Source organism: Gallus gallus, chromosome 5, assembly GCF_016699485.2.
Source record: "Gallus gallus isolate bGalGal1 chromosome 5, bGalGal1.mat.broiler.GRCg7b, whole genome shotgun sequence".
Taxonomy (NCBI): domain Eukaryota; kingdom Metazoa; phylum Chordata; class Aves; order Galliformes; family Phasianidae; genus Gallus; species Gallus gallus.
Genome location: NC_052536.1, coordinates 8,081,382 through 8,103,407, shown reverse-complemented (window position 1 = coordinate 8,103,407; position 22,026 = coordinate 8,081,382). Strand labels below are relative to the sequence as shown.

Below are 22,026 nucleotides of genomic sequence, written 5' to 3'. Positions count from 1 at the left end.
CAGGATTATTTGTCACTACAAAGAATCTATCCACATGCCTGCTATTTAAATTCAGCAAGACCTGTTTGAGAATATTAACTATGGAAACTGTCAAAGCATTCATTAAGGCTACAAAATCTCATAAAGATGAAAGAATTCTTAAGAAAGGAAAAGATGGGAGATAAAATAAAAACATTTTCAATCACACAATTTCTGAGATCTCTCATAATTCATCTTAATGCTCCTCTTCTCAATACCGGACTGTGATTTTAGCAAGGCAGCATTTACAATCTAGCGTTCTCACAGTCAGAATGCCATCGCAGCACAGAACATCACCTGCTATGCACGTGGGTTGATTTCCTCAGTGCTATTAGCAGAGCTTAAAACTAGCTTGTTCTTGTTAAATTTGACTTCAGTCTCTAACGCTGTGCACCATGTATGGTTTCTGAATCACAACTGGCATAGACGATATTTCTTTTAAATTGGCTCAATTCATTCTTCCAAAAGATTACAAGGTGTCAATATGCACCTATTTATCATTACATAGAAACTTCATCAACTGACAGCATGTGTGACTGCACTCACACTAAGGAATGTGTCTTGAAAGGATGGCAGAACAGACCCGGGGTCTGGGGAACAAGAAAACAGTCACTGTGCATTGTTTTCTCTGACCTATATAAGCACACAGCTTACGTGGAAAAGATATGTAATATGAATTGGTAAACGGAGATTCAAGCTAAAAAAAAAAAATCACAGTTAAGGAAAGGCCAGCAGAGCTTTGTTTCATTTGCAACGAAAAAAAATAAGGAAGATATAAGAAAGTTGTAAACTTTGCAGCTGAATTCACCCACGAATTTTCTTTCCTAAGTCAATATGCCAGTATTTCTGGCATATATTAGTTCAGATACTGCACTTAACTACATGCCATTAGGATTAAATAGGGTATACAGATACTGCTGAGATGGCACATAAATTACTTCCTCCCACACTGAAATCAGATACATTGTTATTCCAATGTTAAAACTACCTTTCATGGCAATGGGCTTGTCTTATTAGGAAAAAAAAAATTATTATCCATAACAATGTTTGGAGTTGCATAAAATAACTTTATTCTGCTGCCTACATTAAACTCCAAGGATGGAAAATGCTGGTTTTTGAAGTGGATGCTCTGTGCTCTTGGACTTCCCATACTGAACACGACATACAGAAAAAAGTATTTATTATACTGCAAGACTGCAAGTATGTTAGGATTGAATGAGTTAAACTGCTTTGGGGATGGAATAAAAGATAAGATGACCATATATTAACTTCCAACAATTGCTGCCTTGGGAAAATTCAGCTCATTGTATTATTTGAATCAAAACCTCTGATGACAGGAGACTGCAATAAAAGCTTTGCTGCCCACTGCTAACTTCTGATGTGGACAGGGGTTACACTATCAGTTTGCAAACACATTTATAGTTTACTTTTCCAATCATATAAACAGACAGAACTATACTATATTGCAGATTATTAGAATAGCTGTTCTTTTGAAATGCCTCTTCCAATAGACATGACAGTTCTCTGGGATGCACCAAAAGAGACACACACATTGCTGCAGTAGTCATGCAGGTCCACCTCACCCTCAGAGCAATAGAGCTTTCATAACCTTTCAGAAAATGAAGGCTAAGGACCCTCCACATTAGCAATAAGGAATGGAGAATGCAACAGCTGCCATTACAAAACAAAGAAAATTGCATTCTGGTTATCAAATAGCTTTCATGTAACTATAATTACTGTGCTAGAAATTGGTTTTACCTCCAGCAAAGGATGCCATCACCCTATTCCCAAGTGTAACTGATTGCAAGTCAATATTTGAGTCCAATGAAGCATCGAGTTCAGAGATGAGAGGTTTAGAAACACTGATCTAAAAGGATACAACATAATCATTTTTAAATGAAAGCCACAGAAAATGGAAAAACACCACCAAAATGGAGCTGGAGAAAAAAAAAAAATCAGGAAAATGGGAGTATGGTAAAGCATGCCATGGAGGAAGGAGCAGAATGCTGCTAGAAGAGTGGAAGAAGGGATGGATGCATGGATGAATCAGAAGTTTAATTCCTGGGGCTAATGGCAAAGGAGAGCTGAATGATAAGAAAAATTGAGAAGTAAAATGTACTTTGTGAGGAAGAGGGGCAAAATACTGGGGTAGAGAAGACATGGAGTAAATAAGAAGGGAAGATACACAGAACACAGGAGGAGAAAAAGGCATGAAGAGTGAGAAGTTAAAGCAAAAGAGGAGCAAGAATAGTTGAGAAGATAGCCTTCTTTATTGGCAGTATCATTCTCTTTTCTGCACTATTGCTTACTTCCTTGATATCACCTCTCCATCACCTCTCTCCTTTGAAGAAGCAACTGAATACAATATCACAACCATGAACAAGAAAGAGGAGTAAACTCTCTGGAGCCACTCTAGAACACAATCTGCAGGATTTGCTCCAGAATCTGCAAATCCATTGACATTAGAGGTTCCTAATTTTTGCCATGAGTTTTGAGTTGCATTACTAGACATCAGTGGGGCATGAACAAGTGTACACAGATTTCACCACCTCACATCTCAAAATCAGAACAAGATTACTCATTCTGCTAACTCCTGCTGGCTGCAGAAACAGATAGCCAGAGGACTGTTTTGCTTCTACTTTTCTTCCTGCACCTACAGTAGATGGCAGACAAGCCAGACACACCTCATCTCAGTCCTAGCATCAGCAAAGGACACGTAGCAGAAAATACGTACTCAAAAATTGTCAAAATTGATTTATTCAAGTCTTAGTGCTAAAGGTTACTACTATTAGAACGCATACAGCAAAATTTATTCTCAAATCTTAAAAGGGGGCCAACTTCCTGGTCCTCCTAGCATCTGATTCCTTACTAGCATTAAACAGCCATCCTTCATGAAAACGTGACTGAAAGTTTGCTTATAACAAAGATTTTAGAATTAAGACCTCTAACTTGTAAGGCAAACAAATCATTACAACTACATCAAAGCCTACACAACGCATAATCCACAGCCTCAAAGTGAACGCATGTCTGAATAAAGTTTGGCTTTTTCCTTGTTTTTAAATCATTTATTAGCCGTTGAATTTTGTTAGCATGAAGATAAGAGAAGAACAAGAAGCCACACAGAAGAACTGAACTGAAAGACCAGAAGGAGACTCCTATTAATGTGTTTTTTAAATGAACGCTCCTACCTAGTTGTTAGACCTGCAAGTAAGCCGTCTTCAGAGAACGCTGTAGTAGAAAACCTAGCAAACATTTCAACAGTACTTCTGAGATTTATTTATCACTGCTTTTGTAAAGAAAATAAAACAGGCAAACTCATATTCCCAAATACCTCTTCAACATTAACAAAGAACAAACGTGTTTCTAACGAAAATCTTGATCCTGGATGCTTTTTGAAAAGCTTCTTTTTGTTCAATGTTTTGAGGACAGGGATGCAAAGCTCTCAAGAGTGATACCGTAGCACGTGACCACTTTCTACCTCTCTCCACTAATTGCCTTCAGCACTATAAATCAAAAAATCTTCTGACACTTACCAATATTAATGCAATTTAATACCTATATTCAAGGAAATCGCGGGATGAAGAGTGATAATGGTTAAACTGAACATGTTTGAGTATTTCATTCATTAGGAATCATTCAGAGAAAAAGGAAGAGACGTTATGAAATATGAGATTCTATAACATTTATTATTAACTTTAATATGGAAAAAAATGTTGGAGAGAATGGTAATTATTGCTATAATATAAAATTTTGTCATACATACTCTGGACGCATTAATACATAGTGCCTCCCCACAAAGCTGAAGACATCATAACTCACTATGAAACTTTTAGATAGATTTCAAATCAGCTTAAAATATCTTCAAGAAGTGCTTGATAATGCAGAAGGGCTCAATGCCAGCAAAAAAGCCTCAAAAGCCAGGACAGAACTCCACTGGCACAGAAGGTCAGCACCTTGTCCTTACAGGACAGGATAGGACAAGTTAGAGGGTGAATAAAATGCTATTTCAGTCACCTGCAGCTCAGAGGCTTTTTCTAAGTACATTTCTGAGGTTTAATTAACCATTGGCAGGTTTGGGAAGGGGTGCTTAAAGGTGTTTTAAAGCCTTTTCTGTGCAAACCCCTCTCCCTCAATTGCAAAGAGCCAGCTGGAAATCTTCCTCTTTTGAAGGCAAAAAGGAACAAATTATTGTATTGCCAAGTGTTATAAACAAATGGGTACATTCACCACCTCTGAAGGAAAAAAGCATTCCTGAGGAGAATGGGAAAGATTTTGATCTGACAGATAGCACTTAAGCTACAGTAAAGCGGCTGAAATCAGTGCAGTTAATCAATTTCACAACAATATGAGAACTGAATGAGACCCAAATGAGCAGAACTTGCATTCAGTATTTTTCTGTTTTGTTTTTCTTTGTTTCTGTTTTTAAATAAATCTTTTCATTATACAGTGTGCACAAGCAGTCACAGAAATGTATTTTTTTTCTTTACCTTTCTATTACATTGAATCACAGTAATAATGTACTCAGCAGCACATATGAGCCATCTGAATGTTATGTTTATCATGTTCCCACAGGAAACAATACATGATGAAATACATACACTAAGCCATGCACACTGTGTTACTAAAATAAAAGATCAAATTTTTGGACCTTTCCAATCTATTTTCTGCCTTTAAAGGGCACACACTGGCATTTTCACCATTTGCTAACTTGAAACATTCATGTAAAAAAGAGGACGCTTCACAAAGATTAACTGAGGTCTCCTAAAACATAATTGGGAACTTGAAAAACTGCACTAAGGTTTAGAAGAAGTCATAGATAGTTTGCTTGACATACCCTGAAGTGCATGAAGTACTATGGCTTACATTGTTCAAGATAAATGTACAGGCTTTGGCCACATACTTGAATATATGGCTTCTGAAATCAGGCTTCCAGAATTTTAACAAGCAATCAGTTCTTCCACTGTTCTTTTCTGAAAACTCAGATTTACTGAAATTGAGGAACAATTCAGGTGCTCGTTATTAAATTTAAAATTTGGACTGGAAAAAAAGAATTTAAGCTGCTTTACTAGTATATAATGCCCTCTCAAAAGCAAGAAATTCTGGTGCCCTCTTCTAGTGCCAACCATAGTATTTGCTTTTGTTTTAAACCATTCTGCTATGTGAATCCAACCAAATAGAGCAAGAGGCTCAAAATAAAACATATTTTCATTTGCACTCTGCCTGATCTCTGTTCTCACTTTCTTCTTTCTAGTCTCTTCCCATACTGTGAAGTTTCTTGCCTGTGAGATCCATGGTCGCAGCTTCACTGAAAAAAACTTACATTAAGGTATAGAAGTTGCCATCCTTGGCAAAAGCATCAGAGCAAATACAGTGCTTATAATGAGGCTTCCCACAGATCTCTGAGGATTCTGGAGCCAGATGCAGGCACAAAGCAAGCTTTTGCCCGCTCAGGTCACTTCACAGGGAAACTGAGTAACAGACTTATCTTTCAAGCACTAACAGGCAGAAGCTGAAGAGCTATATATAACAACAAACACCTAGAATGACACTAAACAAAGGATTAGTTTCAGAGATGCTAAAAAGGAGGAAAAAAATAGCAAAAAAATAATATTGTAAAAGTGAATAGTAAAATAAATACTTCAAGATTTAAATTAATAACAGAAAAGACCCTAAATCATATTTATAATCACTCCTCCTACCAAGCATCTACCTCAAAATGGATGCCTATTACCAAGCCTTCAGCATACACTCTAGGATAAAGAGAACTGCAGGAATCTAGTTTGCCGCTGTGGGGAAGATACAGCAGAGGAAGGTTTGAAAGAGTGTCTTAATTTCAGCTGGGATGGAATTGTTTTCTTCAGAGATTCTGATATGATGCTATGTTTTGGTTCTAGGAGAAAAACAGAGTTGACAACACACTGATGTTTATACCTGCTGCTAAGCAGTGTTGTACAGAGCTGAGGCCATTTTCAGCAAAGGGCCCAAAGAGATGGGAGGGAACAGAATCAGAACAGCTAACTTAAACTGTCTGAAGGGATATTCCATATCATATAACATCAAGCAGAAGGAGTTTTGAAGGAGGTGGGAGTTCTCTTCTCCTGCTCGAGGGGGTAGCTGGGTATTGGTCAGGGGATGGTGAGCAATTGATTCTGCACCATTTGTTATAGACATTCATAGTGAACATACATTCTTAGTAAATAGTTTCAGCTCATAAGTTTTACTTTGTTTGTTGTTTTTTTTTCCCCAATTCTCACCCTCACCCCACTGGGAAGGGAGGATTGAGAGAAGGACCGTGTGATGTTGAACCACCTGCCAGGTTAAACCACAACAAGGAGCAGAAGCAAATCCTGAAGACTTTTTCTAGGCAACTAAGTACCATTCTGCACAGTGTGATTTTTTTTTTTTTAAGAATGACATACAGCACCAAGACAAGGCAGCCAAACCAACAGCTATCTTCCTCTCAATTACTGCCTTTCTGTTTGGGGTCAGGAATGTAAGGGGTTGAGGTGCTGGAGGAGAAAAAAGGTAGTCCTGAATAAAAAGCACGGCCAATCATAAAAATACCATATCATACAGTATGAATACCGGTACTAACACAAGATGTGGCTGAACAGGTCTTCCTGAAAGTTTAAGTGGTCCTTGGGGTTTCTTATCTATTTCAGGAAATAAATACTATACAAAATAATATTGGGAAGCTTATAGAGCAGAGTGCAAGAGTCATATTTGTTAGGCCACTAAAATGACTGACATTTCTGACGTGGCTCTGCAAACTGCCTGTTGGAATAAATGTCCATCAGTTCTAGAAAAAGGAACTCAAACTCTAGAAACCTCTTTTTTCAGACAAATAATTTTTCTTCTTCCATGATCATCTTGTGGCCAGTTTGTCTTTAAGAGGCCTCAGGCACTGCAGCGCCAATATTGAATAAAATTCAGTGAGCTCCTGGCATTATAATAGCTGGAGCTCTTTGGAATATTGCAGGAACGAGTTTTTACAAACACATTCCAGAGCCCAAGACCATGTATCAATGTTGCATTGCAAAAATTCTCCCTATCAAATGCCTATGTATTGCATGAAGGAGAAGTGGAAAATCAAGGCCAGCAATAGTGCATCAGCAAAACCATATGTGAAATACATTGTTGAAGCAAAACAGAAATCTACCTCAGCTCAAAAATTTCTGAGTTGCATATATGTGCATGCATTCATGTCAGTTTTGTATGTGTGGTTTTGTTTTAGTTTGCTCAAAGTTTACGGTTTGAAGCAAGTTTTCTTTTAATTTTTTATCACATTGCTACATCATAAATTGCACCATAAACTAAGAATTACAACTTATAAATCCCACGTGCCAATTTACCTACACTGTTTCATGAGCAGGTGTTTCCAGAAAAGCTTGGGCAGCCTTCGGTAAACCTAAACATAGCAGTATTCACTGGGACTGGAATTAGATTTGATAAAACCCGAATCAAATTGTTGGGTTTCGTGCGTGCTTAAAGAGTCAGAGTTTTACATTTTCCTTCGCTGATAGCCACCAGAAGAAGAAATGATGAAAAGTATAGCCTGGGAAGGAGAACTCATTTGTTTACAATTAAGTTTCACTGCTATTCAAATCCAACATACATCTATGACCAGCAACAAGTCTGAGGATCTAGCTACAGGGATCGCATAACAGCTGTAATGATGGTAAGGATGGGAAAAGACCTTTGTTCAGTGCTGTATTTCAACAGGATAAATTCAGATTCTCCTTGTATTTTAGTAGATCAGAATTAACCCCTTCACAGCAAAGTCAAATTTTAGAAGTCAACATAACTATTAACATTTCATTGGTAAAGTTGCCCGAGAACATGACTTGTAAATAATGCCTAGCATGGGCTCATTAAAAAAAAACTAGGCAAGCCTAGGCAATTAGAAGCAGTTCAGTCTTTCAGAACATGGACAACAAAATCCTAATACAGTAGAAAAGCAACAAGGTAAACGTTGCCAATGAAAACCTATGAACAGATGAAACAGAGAAGAGAATAAGAAAAAGAGAAAAGGTATTAGCAGTTTAAAGGAGATGTCTAAGAAACCCAAGAAGATGAAACCATGCAACTGAAACAGGAAGAGCAGAGAAAGCATAGAATCTTCAAAGCATACTAAAGTACTAAGAACCATAAGACATCTTAGGTCTTTAATCTGTCCTTATACTCAAAATTCTGCTTACAAAACACCTTAAACATAAAGAAACAGTATTCTATATTTGTACATTCTCTTTTTAAACATAGCCCCTTGTGTATATTTGAAGACAAAGCCCAGTACAACTGATATGAGGAAGGGAGAAAACACGCTGAAAACCTCTGAAATGCTAATGGCATGAGTAGGAGCCAGACTTCAAGGATTCTTATTTGCGATTCAACCTCTATGAAAACAAACAAACAAAGGACAACCAAAATCTCTTACCGTTATTACTGTTATCATCAACTAAAATAATCTCTTTGAGCAGGTGAGCAGGAGTCCGGTCAATAGCAGAATGAATAGAGCGCAGAATCACTGAGAGAGCTTCGTTAACAAATATGAATACAATGCTGACCTCAGGAAGTCTGTCAGGAAATGTAAGGTTTCTGCACCTGAAGAAAAAGGTAAACAAACAAACAGAAAACCAGTGATGTAATCTTTGAAAGTCACAATGTTAACATGAATTGCTTCAGAGAAATCTACCCCTAGTCAAACAAATGTCTTCTGTAGACAGTGATCAGAAGATCCCTGTGCCTGCTCAGAGCACTGATAGACAAAAAGGAGATGAATTAGTCCTAAAAAAAAAAAAAAAAGTCATATTTGAAAACAATTTCCTGAAACTATCTGCAAAGTCAAGGCACAGAATGAGCTCTCTTTTCCACTCAAAGTCCAAAACACTGAAAAATTAGCTTGCAAACCAAAGGCAAACTCTTGTTTACATGCAGTTCCCAGCTGCAGCTGTTCACATTGTCTTTCTGGACAGCACAGACAGGAATAAATAGTTTGCCGTTTAATTTGAAAAGCATATTCTTGATAGCCAAGTTAATTACTTTTGCTGTTATATCTACCAGTCAAGAAATGGGGCTGCTTCTTCAGCTCAAGAAAAACACAGTAAAAGACCCAGCTCCAAACAACACCTTTGATAAAAAAGCTCAGACGGACTGTATAGACAGAAAAAATAAAAAGGTACAAGGACAGAAAACTTATCTGCAAGCTCTGCAGGAAGTTTAAGCAGAAGGATGTCTGCTCCCTCACCTTTTCCTGCATTTATGTATTTATTCTTTCAATAAATACATATTTTGGCCAAATAATTTTTAAGTCATGCTTGAATATGACACTCCTTACCTCAATTGCACGTTCATTTAGAAGACAAATGGTCACTTTTTTCATTTATTTATTTTTTTTAAATATCTGTAGAGTTAATGAGTACAGACAAATATCATGTGGGCATTCTTCATCATTCTCCAGATGTTAAACAAAAACAAAGTTCATTCAAGATAATTCATTTACATGTATGCTTTTAAAGCTTTTAGAGAGAGTTAGTGCCCAGGACATGTGACATCCATTACTACGGATGTACACACTATTCAAAACTCAGCTGGCCGATCAATTTTCTCTATTGTAATTTGAATTTGATGGAAATCCCAGTAAAGAAGTCCTTACATGTCTTAGGTACTTTTCTCTTTGTCACTGGGTGAAAGAATTGCTTCTTGTGCTGGTACCAGGTACCACTGAGATCTCCCCGTTTTCTCTAGGCTAAATAGTACCATCTTTATATGAGTACATGAAGTTTCACTTTTCGACATATGAGTTTCCAAATCTTCTCAAGAACAGATGGTTTTCCGCACTTGTCTCCTGTACCCTAGAGTGAGTATTTTAACCTCGGAAATAATTCATTAGAAGGTCAGCTTCTAAGGCAAGCAAACTCTTAAAGCACTGCTTAAAAACCTGCCTAGGTGACTGAGCAGTGAAAACAGGCACAGATAACTCGGGTTCAGCATCATCATAACCAAGAAGAATCTTCAGCAACTGTAAATTTTATGTGCCACAATAGGTAAGCAGCAGATGAAAACAGGATTTTCAAGGTGTATGTTTCAAGTTCAGAGTTGTAAAAGGTCCCTGTAATTACAATCCCATCACAATTTTTAAATGCTAAATCTCATAATTTCCAGGAGATGCTAAGTCCTATTACAGATACGGATAACCAAAGAACAGATCTGTTCATGCATTGGTATGTGCATGCCATTCTGCATGAACAAAAGAAATTGCACTGTAATATGGATAATGTTACTTTGTGTGCGTCATCTCTTACACATAAGTCGGATGCACAAATCTGCATGGACATAATGAGACTAACAAAATAACAACTAACAAAATTGGAGTCTCCTTTCCAAGTTCATAAAACTTGCAGATTTCTCTCTGATGTAATGATTGAAATTTCATCCAAATTTTGAAAGTTAGGATTCAAAAGGAGAGCAGTATGAACTACTCAGAAGTCTTAAGCATTTAGAAATAATTTTTTCAGTATTAGCCTATACAGACTCTACAAAACCTGCCATTTCAGTGATTTTAATGCAGTAAAAAATGCATAGGTACATAACGGCACAGCAAGCAAAGCTACAGTCAGTCTTTTAGCTATATAGCATAGGCAGTTATCTTCAACAGTATTAATGCACAAAGAAGATAAAAAGGAAACTCTAGTGAACATTTAAAATTGTCACCTAATAGGCAAATTATATTTAAAAACAAACCCTTGTTACAAAATAGACCCCCAGAAAACAGTTGCCCTACCATAGATTAATGCATAAGCTGAAATGTAACAAAACTTCTTCCATCTATTTAAATGAAATTACTTGTATTATTTTTCCTACCTGCATTCATTTACATTTTTTCAAATTAAATCTTAGTGGACAGGGCTTTCCATTGTCTGGCACCCTGTACAAGACAAGAACAGTGTATATGATACAAATGTCACTTGACTCCTATTTTGCCCCAGTATACGCCAAAAGATGTCTGCCTACGATAAAAGACAACAGAATTAGGCTCCCATCACGTCCAATTTTTTTTAAATGCTTTACAAATGAGTTCTTTTCCAATGAGGGTACATTCCTAAATTGAATTCATGATGCTGGTTTTTTTTTCCCCATTCAGGCACATCTATCATCTTTACTTCTAGCTTGAATTCAGTGTGTGTAGTTTTAAGAAAACTGCATTCTCCATTGTTTCTTTCATGACAGTAAAAATTATCTCCTTTTTTCTTCTTGATATTATTTAAACAAATTGGAATTAAACATACCCAACTTAGTTTCTGCACAGAATGCAGAGAATTTGTGCAGTTTCACAAGAGCATCTGTCTTTGTGCTAAGTTTTACAAGTAATAAAATTTTATACTTTGAGAATGAAAAAGAAATAGCTACAGGGAAGGGGCAGGTGTGTATGTGTATAAAACATACTCTGAATGGAGAAAAAGGGAGGAAATTGTGTGGTTCAAATTCTGGTATCCATTAAGCCCTAAGAGGTGCACAGTTGCATGGCAACCAGCAATGTACACGTTTTAATGACAGCTCTGCCTCTGACTCATTCCGGGGCCTTGGACAAGCCCACAACCTGCCCAGGTCTCAGTCACTCCCTTTTGCAAAGTAAGGCTCGCAAAGTACCAAACGTACTTCAGGATGACGATTAAGTGAATTTCAAATACAAATTCTAAATACGATTTCAAATTACACTAAAGAGTATCATCTCAGTGTAGCTAAATTTACCTCTCACAACTAACCCTGCTAAATTACACTGGGCTAATAACACTAAAGTAAGAGTTGTCATGGTTACCAGAAATTTAGAGAAACTCCCGGTGTTCTATTTCAAGCATAACTCTGGCAGCTGGAGGACAGCATACATTATGAATCTTCTTTCAAATATTTGCCTGTGAGAAAATTATATTCATCTTGAATACATGCATTGTGATATAGCAGTTCAGCTGGTCACATTAAAATGATTTTAGCATAACTATGGAGTAAGAACAATAATCAAGAATGAATTCCTGTATTAATAAATTATCTATTAGACCTTCTACAAATATATACATTATGAAAAAGAAGTATTTTCTGCAATTTTTTAGAACCTTTCACTTAAGTGTCACATGGGTATCAGAGCCACCAACTGAGCATATTTTGAGTCTAAATCACAACATTGTGTCATAGCTTTTCTTTTTTCCTTTTTTCTTTTTTTTTAATACAGGATACAATGAAGGATACTACTAAAAAATCGAGGGTAAGGTCTCATTTTAAGAATCTATGTGGGAGGATGCATTACTTCCAACTGAATAAAAATTTATCAGAAACATAAGCAGAAACAGAAATTTATTTTCTTCAAGACCTGGTATTGTTTTGTCATCCACCAAAAGGACAAAGAGAAGTTTAAGATGCATAGGAGGAAACAAAAAACCCATTCTGGCAAAAATGAATTAAATAGCACTAAAAATGTTGCAAAAGATCCAAGTTTTGTAAGAATTCCACCTTAAGTATTAAAATTTATTGATTTGTTTTTATTCTTCATTTTTCCCTTTAAAGTGTTATCAGTATTTTAAGTGTTAATTAAACTACAGTAATAAAACTGGCATTGAACAACAAATCATTTTTCTTTTCTCCCGATCTTTGAGTACTACAGTGCAGTATTACGGAACTGAAGACAGCAAAACCTTAAGTTAATTTCTGTTGCAAATCTGGAAAATGTTGTTTGTGGTCAAAATCTTTTACAAGAGAATAAAGGCAGCATTCAACTGTGTAAGGAATTTGCACACAGTTTCCATACAACTACAAGCAAATATGGCCAACATTTTTTAGAGATTGGTGACAGAAAAAACAAAATACTGGGAGAAAAGGAAATATTGGATGACAGGGAAGCTGATAAATACACAGGTGAATTCCAAGATCGTAGCAAAAGTGATTTGTTCTTGCTCTCCTAAGCATCTTACAACATTGATTTAATTGTACCTGATTGATTCCTCACTTCTTTTATTAAAGATACTCATGTTGATAAAATTATACAATAAAATCCTTTTTTTTTTTTTTTTTTTTTTTTTTTGGTACTTAAAACCAATCCCTTTCTCTGACTAAAGCACTTAGAACAGTGAGCTGGGATCCTATGATCTCAATAAAACCCATTTTTATGAACATAAGGAGAATTCTGTACACCTGTTTGGCCAAAAATTGTTCAACTCTGATAGTGCTATGCCAAGGGTTATCCTGTGTACACGTCATAGAATCATAGAATCACTAAGGTTGGAAAAGACGCACAGGATCATCCAGTCCAACCATCTGCCCTTCATCAATGGTTCTCGCTAAATCATGTCCCTTAACACAACATTCAAACGCTCTTTAAACACCACCAGGCTCGGTGACTCCACTACCTCTCTGGGCAGCCCGTTCCAGTGCCCGACCACCCTTTCAGAGAAGCAGTATTTCCTAACGTCCAGCCTGAATCTTCCCTGACGCAGCTTGAAGCCATTACCTCTCGTCCTATCACTAGTCACCCGGGAGAAGAGGCTGACCCCCAGCTCACTACAACCTCCCTTCAGGTAGTTATAGAGAGCAATAAGGTCTCCCCTGAGCCTCCTCTTCTCTAGACTGAACAACCCCAGCTCTTTCAGTCGCTCTTCATAAGGTCTGTGCTCCAGACCCCTCACCAGCTTTGTTGCCCTCAACATCAATGTATACCAAATGAAGAAAAGTCATGTTATAACACGAGAGCAAAAGTGAACATGGATTACATCTTCTTCCACTTAAAGGAGAAAACTGGGAAGAGCAGAAACAAGTGTACAGCATTATTAACTTGGGTTATTTTAACAATTGGAGACTGCAGCCACTTTGCTAGTGATATTAAATACTTTTAGAAGAGCCATTTGGGCAGATGCACCAAAGCACAAACCAGAATTACAGAGGGTGGCCACTGCTATGACTCAGTTGGAAGAAAAGAAGACAGAACAATCAATGGTAGAAATGAATAAAAGAGTGGAGAATGAAGCAGATATTTCACAACACTGCTGAATAATTTGGTAATTTTAGGATTTCTATCCAAAATAATCTTGTAAGAAAAGGGCCAGACTTTTGTGCTCTTTATAAAGGATTCCTTTGAAATATCAAACATCATATGCAGTATTTAGATTGTCTATTTCAATTAGAAACAACAGAACACTGTGTAAACGAACATGGAGTCATATACATCACTAACAAAGTCCAGTAAAATAGAATTATTTCATGGATACATGGTGATTTAAGCTCAGATGAAGCTAAAGCTTATGGAATGCAAATCCCTAGGAGCTGGATTTTAGGGATAAACAGAGCTAACATAAAAATTCCTAACTTGAACCTCACAATTAGGGATCACGTGTTTTTCCTACATCAGTTTTAATAAAGGAAAGCCTACAAGTTTATACAGATTTGATGCTGTTCTGCATACTACATACAGGTCTGCGTGTACCACCGCAATACTGACAGTGGGACAGACATTTGGACAGACGTACACATATAAACAGCTTTTGTCTTAAAAACACATAACTCTCCTCAATGAGCAAAGACTTAAACTTTCTCTCTTCTATGGATATCCTGCATATTCCATTCTGACCCCAACTCTACTGTTCTTCAAGGCTTCTACCATTTTCCCTTGCTGAACTGAGACTCAAAGCAATACAACCCAGGACTGGTGAACCATTTGAAGTAAAAAGCAATTAAAAAAATGATCCAAGCCTTTCTCTGCAAAGGAAACAGGGCACCTTCTCTGCTTCTTCTAGTTGCCAAATAGCACTGACTCAGCTGGGAAAAGGGCACATCTGCAGCAAGTCAAACGTTGTACCAGTACCACATATTTAGCAATCTCCAAGGAGGAAAAACAATCTGATCTTTAAATTCTCCCCTTCTGGTCTTCAATTCTTCATACAAATACCATTTTTTACAAAGGGAAAAGATCTTTGGTTGACTGTAGTTAATAGTGATTGAAAAAGTTCCCTTAGCCACTCCCTTCATATCACGTGTGCAGGAGAAGAATTCCTCTACTCGGGTCCTGTTATACATCTTTATTTTTCCCCACTACTCCTCACTCCTTCATCACATAAGGAAAAACCAATGTTACCACTCTTTTGCATTTGATCAGGCAGCAAGAAATTTACAAGCCAACAAAGCAGAATCTTAAACTACATCCACTCAAAGGGAGATTTAGTACACAGGTTTGGGATCCCAAAATAACCTACCTCTTAGTAACACCTTTCTGTTTGAGTTTGTTCAACATTTCACTCACGACAAGCTTTGCGGGTACTGTCTGCCCTACTTAAGATAATTGAGTACAACAGAACTATAATGAATATAGAGTATTATCCTGTTCCCATGCTCAGTAAGGCCAATACTGCTTTCCTCAATGCTTCCAAGCTCATTAGAGTCAGCAGTTATTTGTTACTCAGACACATTATGGGCTAACAGATGGCTATATGGGTGGTAAACAGCAGTGCCCAGCTGCAGCACAAGGAAATACATGGATGCCTTGTGAGAGACAGCATCAGCAATTCTCCCCAGTGCTGCTGAGTTATGTTGATATGACCACTGTAGACAGAACAAAGGTTACAGCTGAGTCATACAAGTATGATGTTAAAAGGGGCTACAGTATTTCTCAGTACTAAGAGACTTTGCAGGAACACAGGCACATAATTTTGATGAGAAAACAGAGAGATCTATGACTGCTAGTTGTTATTTATCAGTAAAGCCCAAAGAGTGTGTCCACTACATTTTTCCTTAAAATTCTCTGATGATTGCACCCTTCTTGAGCCTATTTCTATTCTGGTTCACATGTTGTATTTGGTTCCTCAATTTGATGGTACAGTGTGTGAAGGAAGACTTTGATGTCTTAAACCTGCAGTAATTTCTTGCTAATTTTTATTCTCAATATTCAGAATTACACACTTTTAGGTTGCCTTGTTAAAATGAACGTTAACACTAAGGAGAAAGCTGAATAAAGTTATGGTGCTTACTTCTAAGAAATAACAACCTAGAAAATAAGATATGTAGGTCCAATTTCCCTAATCTGGGTGAATAAGAAGCTGAAACAGCATGGACATTGTGACATCCAGATAATTTGGGACCTCAGGAGTACAGTGCAGATGCACAGTCTCACATAGCTAGTACCACAGACTCAGCAAACAGCACAGACCCTTGGTGCTCACTTTGTCCTACTACTCTCTCTGCCTTTCCCTGTCCAAACTGGGATTCCCTTAGTGAAACTCACTTCATTTCTCTGTTGCTGCTTGTCTTTTCCTCAATATTCAATCCTGAGTCATATTCTTCACTACAAACACCCAAGACTCAAAACACACATGGCTGAGAAAAGTCACCAAGGTAGCTGCCTCCTCAGTTTCACCTGCTGTTTGTGCAGCTTATACTGTTGTTGGCTACTTAGTCAGTTGTTGCAACTACTGCATTTGCCCTTCCAGCTGATCTTTGGAAATAAACACAAGTAGCCTGGGATGGAAGAAAAATACATCGTTCAAGGCTGAGATAGTGAACCTGAACGTCACTCACGTGAAATACTGACCTCATGCTGCTCTTTTCTCAAAGTCATGCACAAGCATAAAGCTGCAGGCAGAAAAGAGGAGGCTATGTGGGCTGCTCTGCTTAGATTTACAGCCTGTAAGAAGCTAAGCATTTCGACATCTTTAGGTTTTTGTAGGTTTCTCATAAATATAACCTTTCTTCTTCAACCCCAATTAGCAAAGGTGCAGTTGAGTATGAGAAATTTGGGGACTAAAGGAACAATTGTTTGTTCTTAGCCTGCCAACTCAGGGTCACACTCCCAGCAGATCACTTTATTCGTCCAGACTCAACAGAGGACAATTAGATGAGAATTATACTACGCTCCAGTTATATTTCTGTTGTCTTACCAACAGCTGATACTTCACGTGGTATGATATTAATACAAATGATAGAGCACAACTGAGCCAGGATGTATCCATAAGAACTCCATTTCCTTCAGCCAACTCCCTACAAGCCTTTGCTGGGATTCTTATGCCACACTGTCTATTGCAGAAGCCCTGTTAAAGCCAGGCTGATGATGAGATTTCTAGGAAAACTTCTCTAATAGCAACTGTAGCAATGCAGCGATACCTGTGTTCTATTGCTTTTCAGTCAGGAAGTTGATTAACTCCATCTCCACGCTACTTGCTCTGTGCTCTCTTCAGAACAAGGTATCTTTGGTTTTCATGCTATGCTGCTTGAGTCTACTATCAGCTCAAGAATATTTTTAATACATCCATACAGTCTCTAGAAGTGACAAATGTAACTGCCTTTAAAAATAGGTGCTAGAAATCCTAACAACAGATAGTTGTGGTGAAGAATATACTCTTATGAGGAAAGAGATTTCCTGAAATAGTCATTTACATGCTCTCATACAAATGAGAATTTCCATATCAGAACTGGGAATTCTTTTTTTCAGAAACCTGACTTTCAAAATTTCCAGTAACACAGTATTCCACAGAGTGCTTGCTATATATGCAACAAACAGTGACACGCTACCTGACAATGCATTTCATTTCCCTCAATACTAGAATTTGCTACCTTTCAGTGTCAGATTACCCACTCATTTCTGAACCGTGATAAAGGTTAAGGGGAAAAATCTTCCTAAGCTATTATTACCAATCTGTCATTTTGTATGCATGTGTCTATAAAAATACTGCACTGTCTAGCATGTTTTTGGCAGATAGCTAAATAAGAATTAAAATTTTCACCTAAATGAGGATAGTGATTCATTTTAAACTGGAACTTCCTTTAAAATCCCAATCAAAATTTATTTCAGATAAATCAACTTTTCACTTCTCTGTCTTTTTTTATATCCACAATTATAAAAAATATAGACTGAAATCATTCAGAAGAATCAGTTCTAAAGAGATTTAAGAACAGACACACTTCTGTCATTGGCATCTTGTTAGTTACAGAAGATTTATATTTCCTCTAAATTAGCTTACAATTAAAAAATAAAAAGAGACTACTGTCCTTACAGACAATAAGAAATTTCTTAAATAAAAATAAAAATATTATTGCATGGACATTCATTTCCTTAAGGTTGCTATTTCGGCAAATTTACAACACATATATGTCTAAAATGTGATATACCATCATATATACTATAGATGTATTTACAATTGGTGAACTTGCCTCGAATGGTGTTTCTATCTTTCTTTTCATTAAGATCACTTGATTTATGGTAAAATATGCTGCTTATTGCTTCAGTTATTAAAATATTTGCTTAGAAGAAGTTAATGAGATCACATTTGGATTGCATTTGGGATTGACAAGTTGCTAAAAAGCACATCTCGATTACTGGTTCAATTCATTAACTGCCCATCCCATTTATTTTAAGGTTTGATTGTTTTTGTTCTGCTTTTTTTTTGCTTGTTTTTGTTGTTGTTGTCTGTTTGTTTCTTTTGTTTTTTTTATATGATCTGAGACAAAGCAGTTTTCATTCCACCCACTTCCCCATCCCCAGAGCTGCTATGGCTGTTGAAAGGGAAAGATGTATCACCAAGGCTGAAGAACAGTAGAGTGTTAACTGTCTCTGAATGGCCCTACTAGAGCAGGACTCAAACGCATTAAAGGAAAGGCTGTCCATTCACACGGCCCCAGCCATCTTACCTAAACATTCTGAAATAATAGTGGATGTATTGATGCTGCCTTACATGAGTAGTTCCTAGTAGAAGTGGCGCTGAGTGAAAGCTGGAAGCTCCACGGTCTTTCAGCCGGTACACACTGTTTGTCTAAAATGCACACTGCACCACTAGAGCTCACAAGTCTCATTTGACTTCTGATTTTTATGAGACAGTGCTGGGCTAACAGAGTGGAATTCAAGTACCTACAACGCTCGGGTTGTCTATGACACTTACCCGTTAGGTCTAAGGTCAGGCAGGCGCCTGTCCAGTGGCAGGCGATCACTCAGGTATGCATTGTAGCCATAATACTGGAACTGTTTAAGTGCAATACGTCTGTTTTCTGGACTGAGATCCTGGCCCCAGTGAGCAAAGAGAGATGAGTCAGTGAATGCCTCAGCAGGATTTTCTTCCGGTTTTGGTGGAGCTTCTACAACAGACAAAGACAAAAAGAAACAATTTTAGACTTACATCCCAAGAGGCTCTGGGGCACATTAATTTAAAAGGCATAACTTTAGGGCGAACATGAGGCAAAATAGCAAATGCTTCCAGCTTATTACATTCTGTAAGTCTTCACAAAACACGTCCTCACACGCTTCTTGTGTCAGTACAACTATTAGTACCTGAGGCCTTAAATATAAAAATTCAAAACATAGAATTGGTTTTAACAGAACTTTCTCATCACAACAAAACTGAAGGCCAGGACTGACAACTCTGAAGGAAGTTTCGAAAAGATTCTCATCAGAAAATAAGAATATATATATTTATATACTTTTTTTTTTTAATATGCAAATATGGACAATTTAATTTCAAGCAGAATTACCATGCTAGGAAAAGGATGAAATTTTGAAGGGGATGTGGAAAGACATTACAGGATAGACAACACTACCTAATTGCACAAGAGGTCTGTTCAGAGCAACCAGTAGCACCATCATCTCATCTACCCAGCTAGCCCCTCAGTCTATATTCAGGTGACCACACTATCAGACTAGAGAACCACCTGTCTCTGCAAACACTTTATTATAACAGTACGCTGTTCAAGGAATATCAAATGCCTAACTTGACTCTGATTTGTCATCATAGATACTGGCTTACAAAATAAAAATATCATTTTCTGAACATCCTAATTATGAATAGTCTGTACAGTCACTAACAACTACCCAACTAAATAAAAACTCTCATTTCACAAGAGCTACATTCAGAAACCACAACTCAATAGAACTGATCACACAAACTTAAGAAAATAAAAGTAAACATTCAGTTAACTATCAATATTCCAACAGGCAAAAACTTCACTGTTGAGAGCCAGGACAGCATCATCCTCCACATCCACAGTCACCTACAGACCTGACAGCTGGCTTAAGCTAGCTACACAGCAACATTTAAAGAAAACAGTTTGTGTAGTAACAGTACATACCACTATTGTAGTGACTTTCCAAGTATGCCAAGAACCACGTTCTTCTATCCCTTACTAAAACAAACCCAAAACAGAAAAACAAAAATTGAGCTTACGTTGTTTGATTCAGTCAAGATGTTTGTTATTTTCCTCTGACAATTCTGACAGGAAACCAATGACACTTGCATTAGATTCCAACCTTTGTAAATTTGTACTGTTTATTTACATGACAAAGTACTGTCTTACAGCCTGAATTCTAGAATCCACTCCACTTCTTCAAAGACATGCTAAATCCTCTGTCAAATGAGGCAAGCCCTGCTGCCACATAGATAAATGTCACAGAGTAGAGATTTTACAAGTCTGCAAAGTACATTAAAAAAACCTCAGTGAGTTCAGATCACTTTTGGAAGATCCTAACTTAAGAAAGGCAGAATAGTTTTAAATACCAAAAATCCAAAAATCACAGCAGTGGAGAAAGCTGCAGTTATCTCTATCTGTCGACTAAGTGACCTCCACAAAAAAGCCTGTAAGATTACTTGTGTAAATTCAAACTATCTTCACATCATAAGAGATATTTGGATCAGGTGCAGCCAGTAGAAATCAACGTTGTTCAGCACTTTTTTAAGAGAATATGCACACATGCTAGTCAAGAAAATGTGCTATGCAAGCATTTCTCAGGTTAACCACATACCCAAGTTTCCTATTGGAACACAGTCTTCAGAGCAAATGGGATTCAAGATACGATCACACTTAAAGATTTACAGTCACACAAACACTGCTAAATATAAATTCCACATAATGAGCTTTTCCAAATAAGTGGGATGAGCAACCTGGGTTTTTGGGATGCTGACACTGATACTTCAAAATAACACTGATTTGAGAAGGCAGACAATAAACAAAGTGGGTATGCAAGAATCTAATGAGGTTTAAGAGGGCCAAATGCAACAGTTGAGATGATCCCAGATGTGAGTACAGACAGGGAAAAGAACTCACTGAGAGCAGTCATATGGAGAAGGACTTAAGGGGGTCCTGATGGGTGAGAAGCTGGACATGAGCCAGCAGCGTGTTCTTGCAGCTCAGAAGGCCAACAGTATTCTGGGCTGCATCAGAGGGATGGCAGCAGGAAGAGGGAGGGGATTGTCCCCCTCTATTCTGCACTTGCGAGGACTTATCTAGAGTAGTGTGTCCAAGTCTGGGGCCCCCAGTGCAGGAAGGATGCAGAGCTGTTGGAGGAGGTCCAGAGGATGGCCACAAAGATGATCAGAAGGCTGGAGCATCTCTCCTGTGAAGAAAGGTTGGGGGATTTGCGCTTGTTTAGCTTAGAGAAGAAAAGGCTCCAAGGAGACTTCACTGCAGCCTTTCAGTACTTGAAGGGAGCTTATAAGCAGGAGGTGGACCGACTTTTTACATGGTCCGATAGCTGTACGATAAAGAAGAAGGGCTTTAAACTATAAGAGGGGAGATTTATGTTAGATCTTAGGAAGACATTTTTAATTTGGAGGATGGTGAAATGCTGGAAAAGATTGCCCAGATAGTTTGTGGATGTCACATTCCTGGAGGCATTTTAAGGCCAGGTTGGATGAGATCCTGTGCAGCCTGATCTAGTGGCTGTCAACACTGCCCATGACATGGAGGGGTTGGAACTAGATGACCTGTAAGGTACTCTCCAACAGAAGCCATCCTATGATATGATTCTATGAAACAAAACATTTAATAGTCATAAACAAATAACCATGCATGGGTGTCCATCTTGGGAATCACTGTATTCACAGAATTACTCTCACACAGGCATCTGTTCCATTTTTATCTACAAATTCTGTGGCCAAGAGCATTTCCTCAAGTGACATATCAATCTCTTGTTGCTCTGATTGATAAAACAGTAAAATCTAGGTTGCATTCGTAAGACTAAGATTTTCAAGCAACTGAAATCCATGGATGCTGTTTACA

General features: G+C 37.6%; 1 protein-coding gene across 5 annotated transcripts in view; it reads right to left on the bottom strand.

Annotated features, from left to right (window-relative positions):
- GALNT18 (polypeptide N-acetylgalactosaminyltransferase 18) overlaps window positions 1-22,026 on the bottom strand; it is a 298,270-nt gene that overhangs the window by 87,584 nt on the left and 188,660 nt on the right. For all 5 annotated transcript variants that reach the window (XM_046941603.1, XM_046941602.1, XM_046941604.1 and 2 more), the window contains 2 exons: window positions 18,921-19,113; window positions 8,453-8,619 (listed from right to left, as the gene is read on the bottom strand). In XM_046941603.1, coding sequence (XP_046797559.1) covers window positions 8,453-8,619; window positions 18,921-19,113 — 360 coding nt within the window. The remainder of the gene's footprint in view (window positions 1-8,452; window positions 8,620-18,920; window positions 19,114-22,026) is intronic.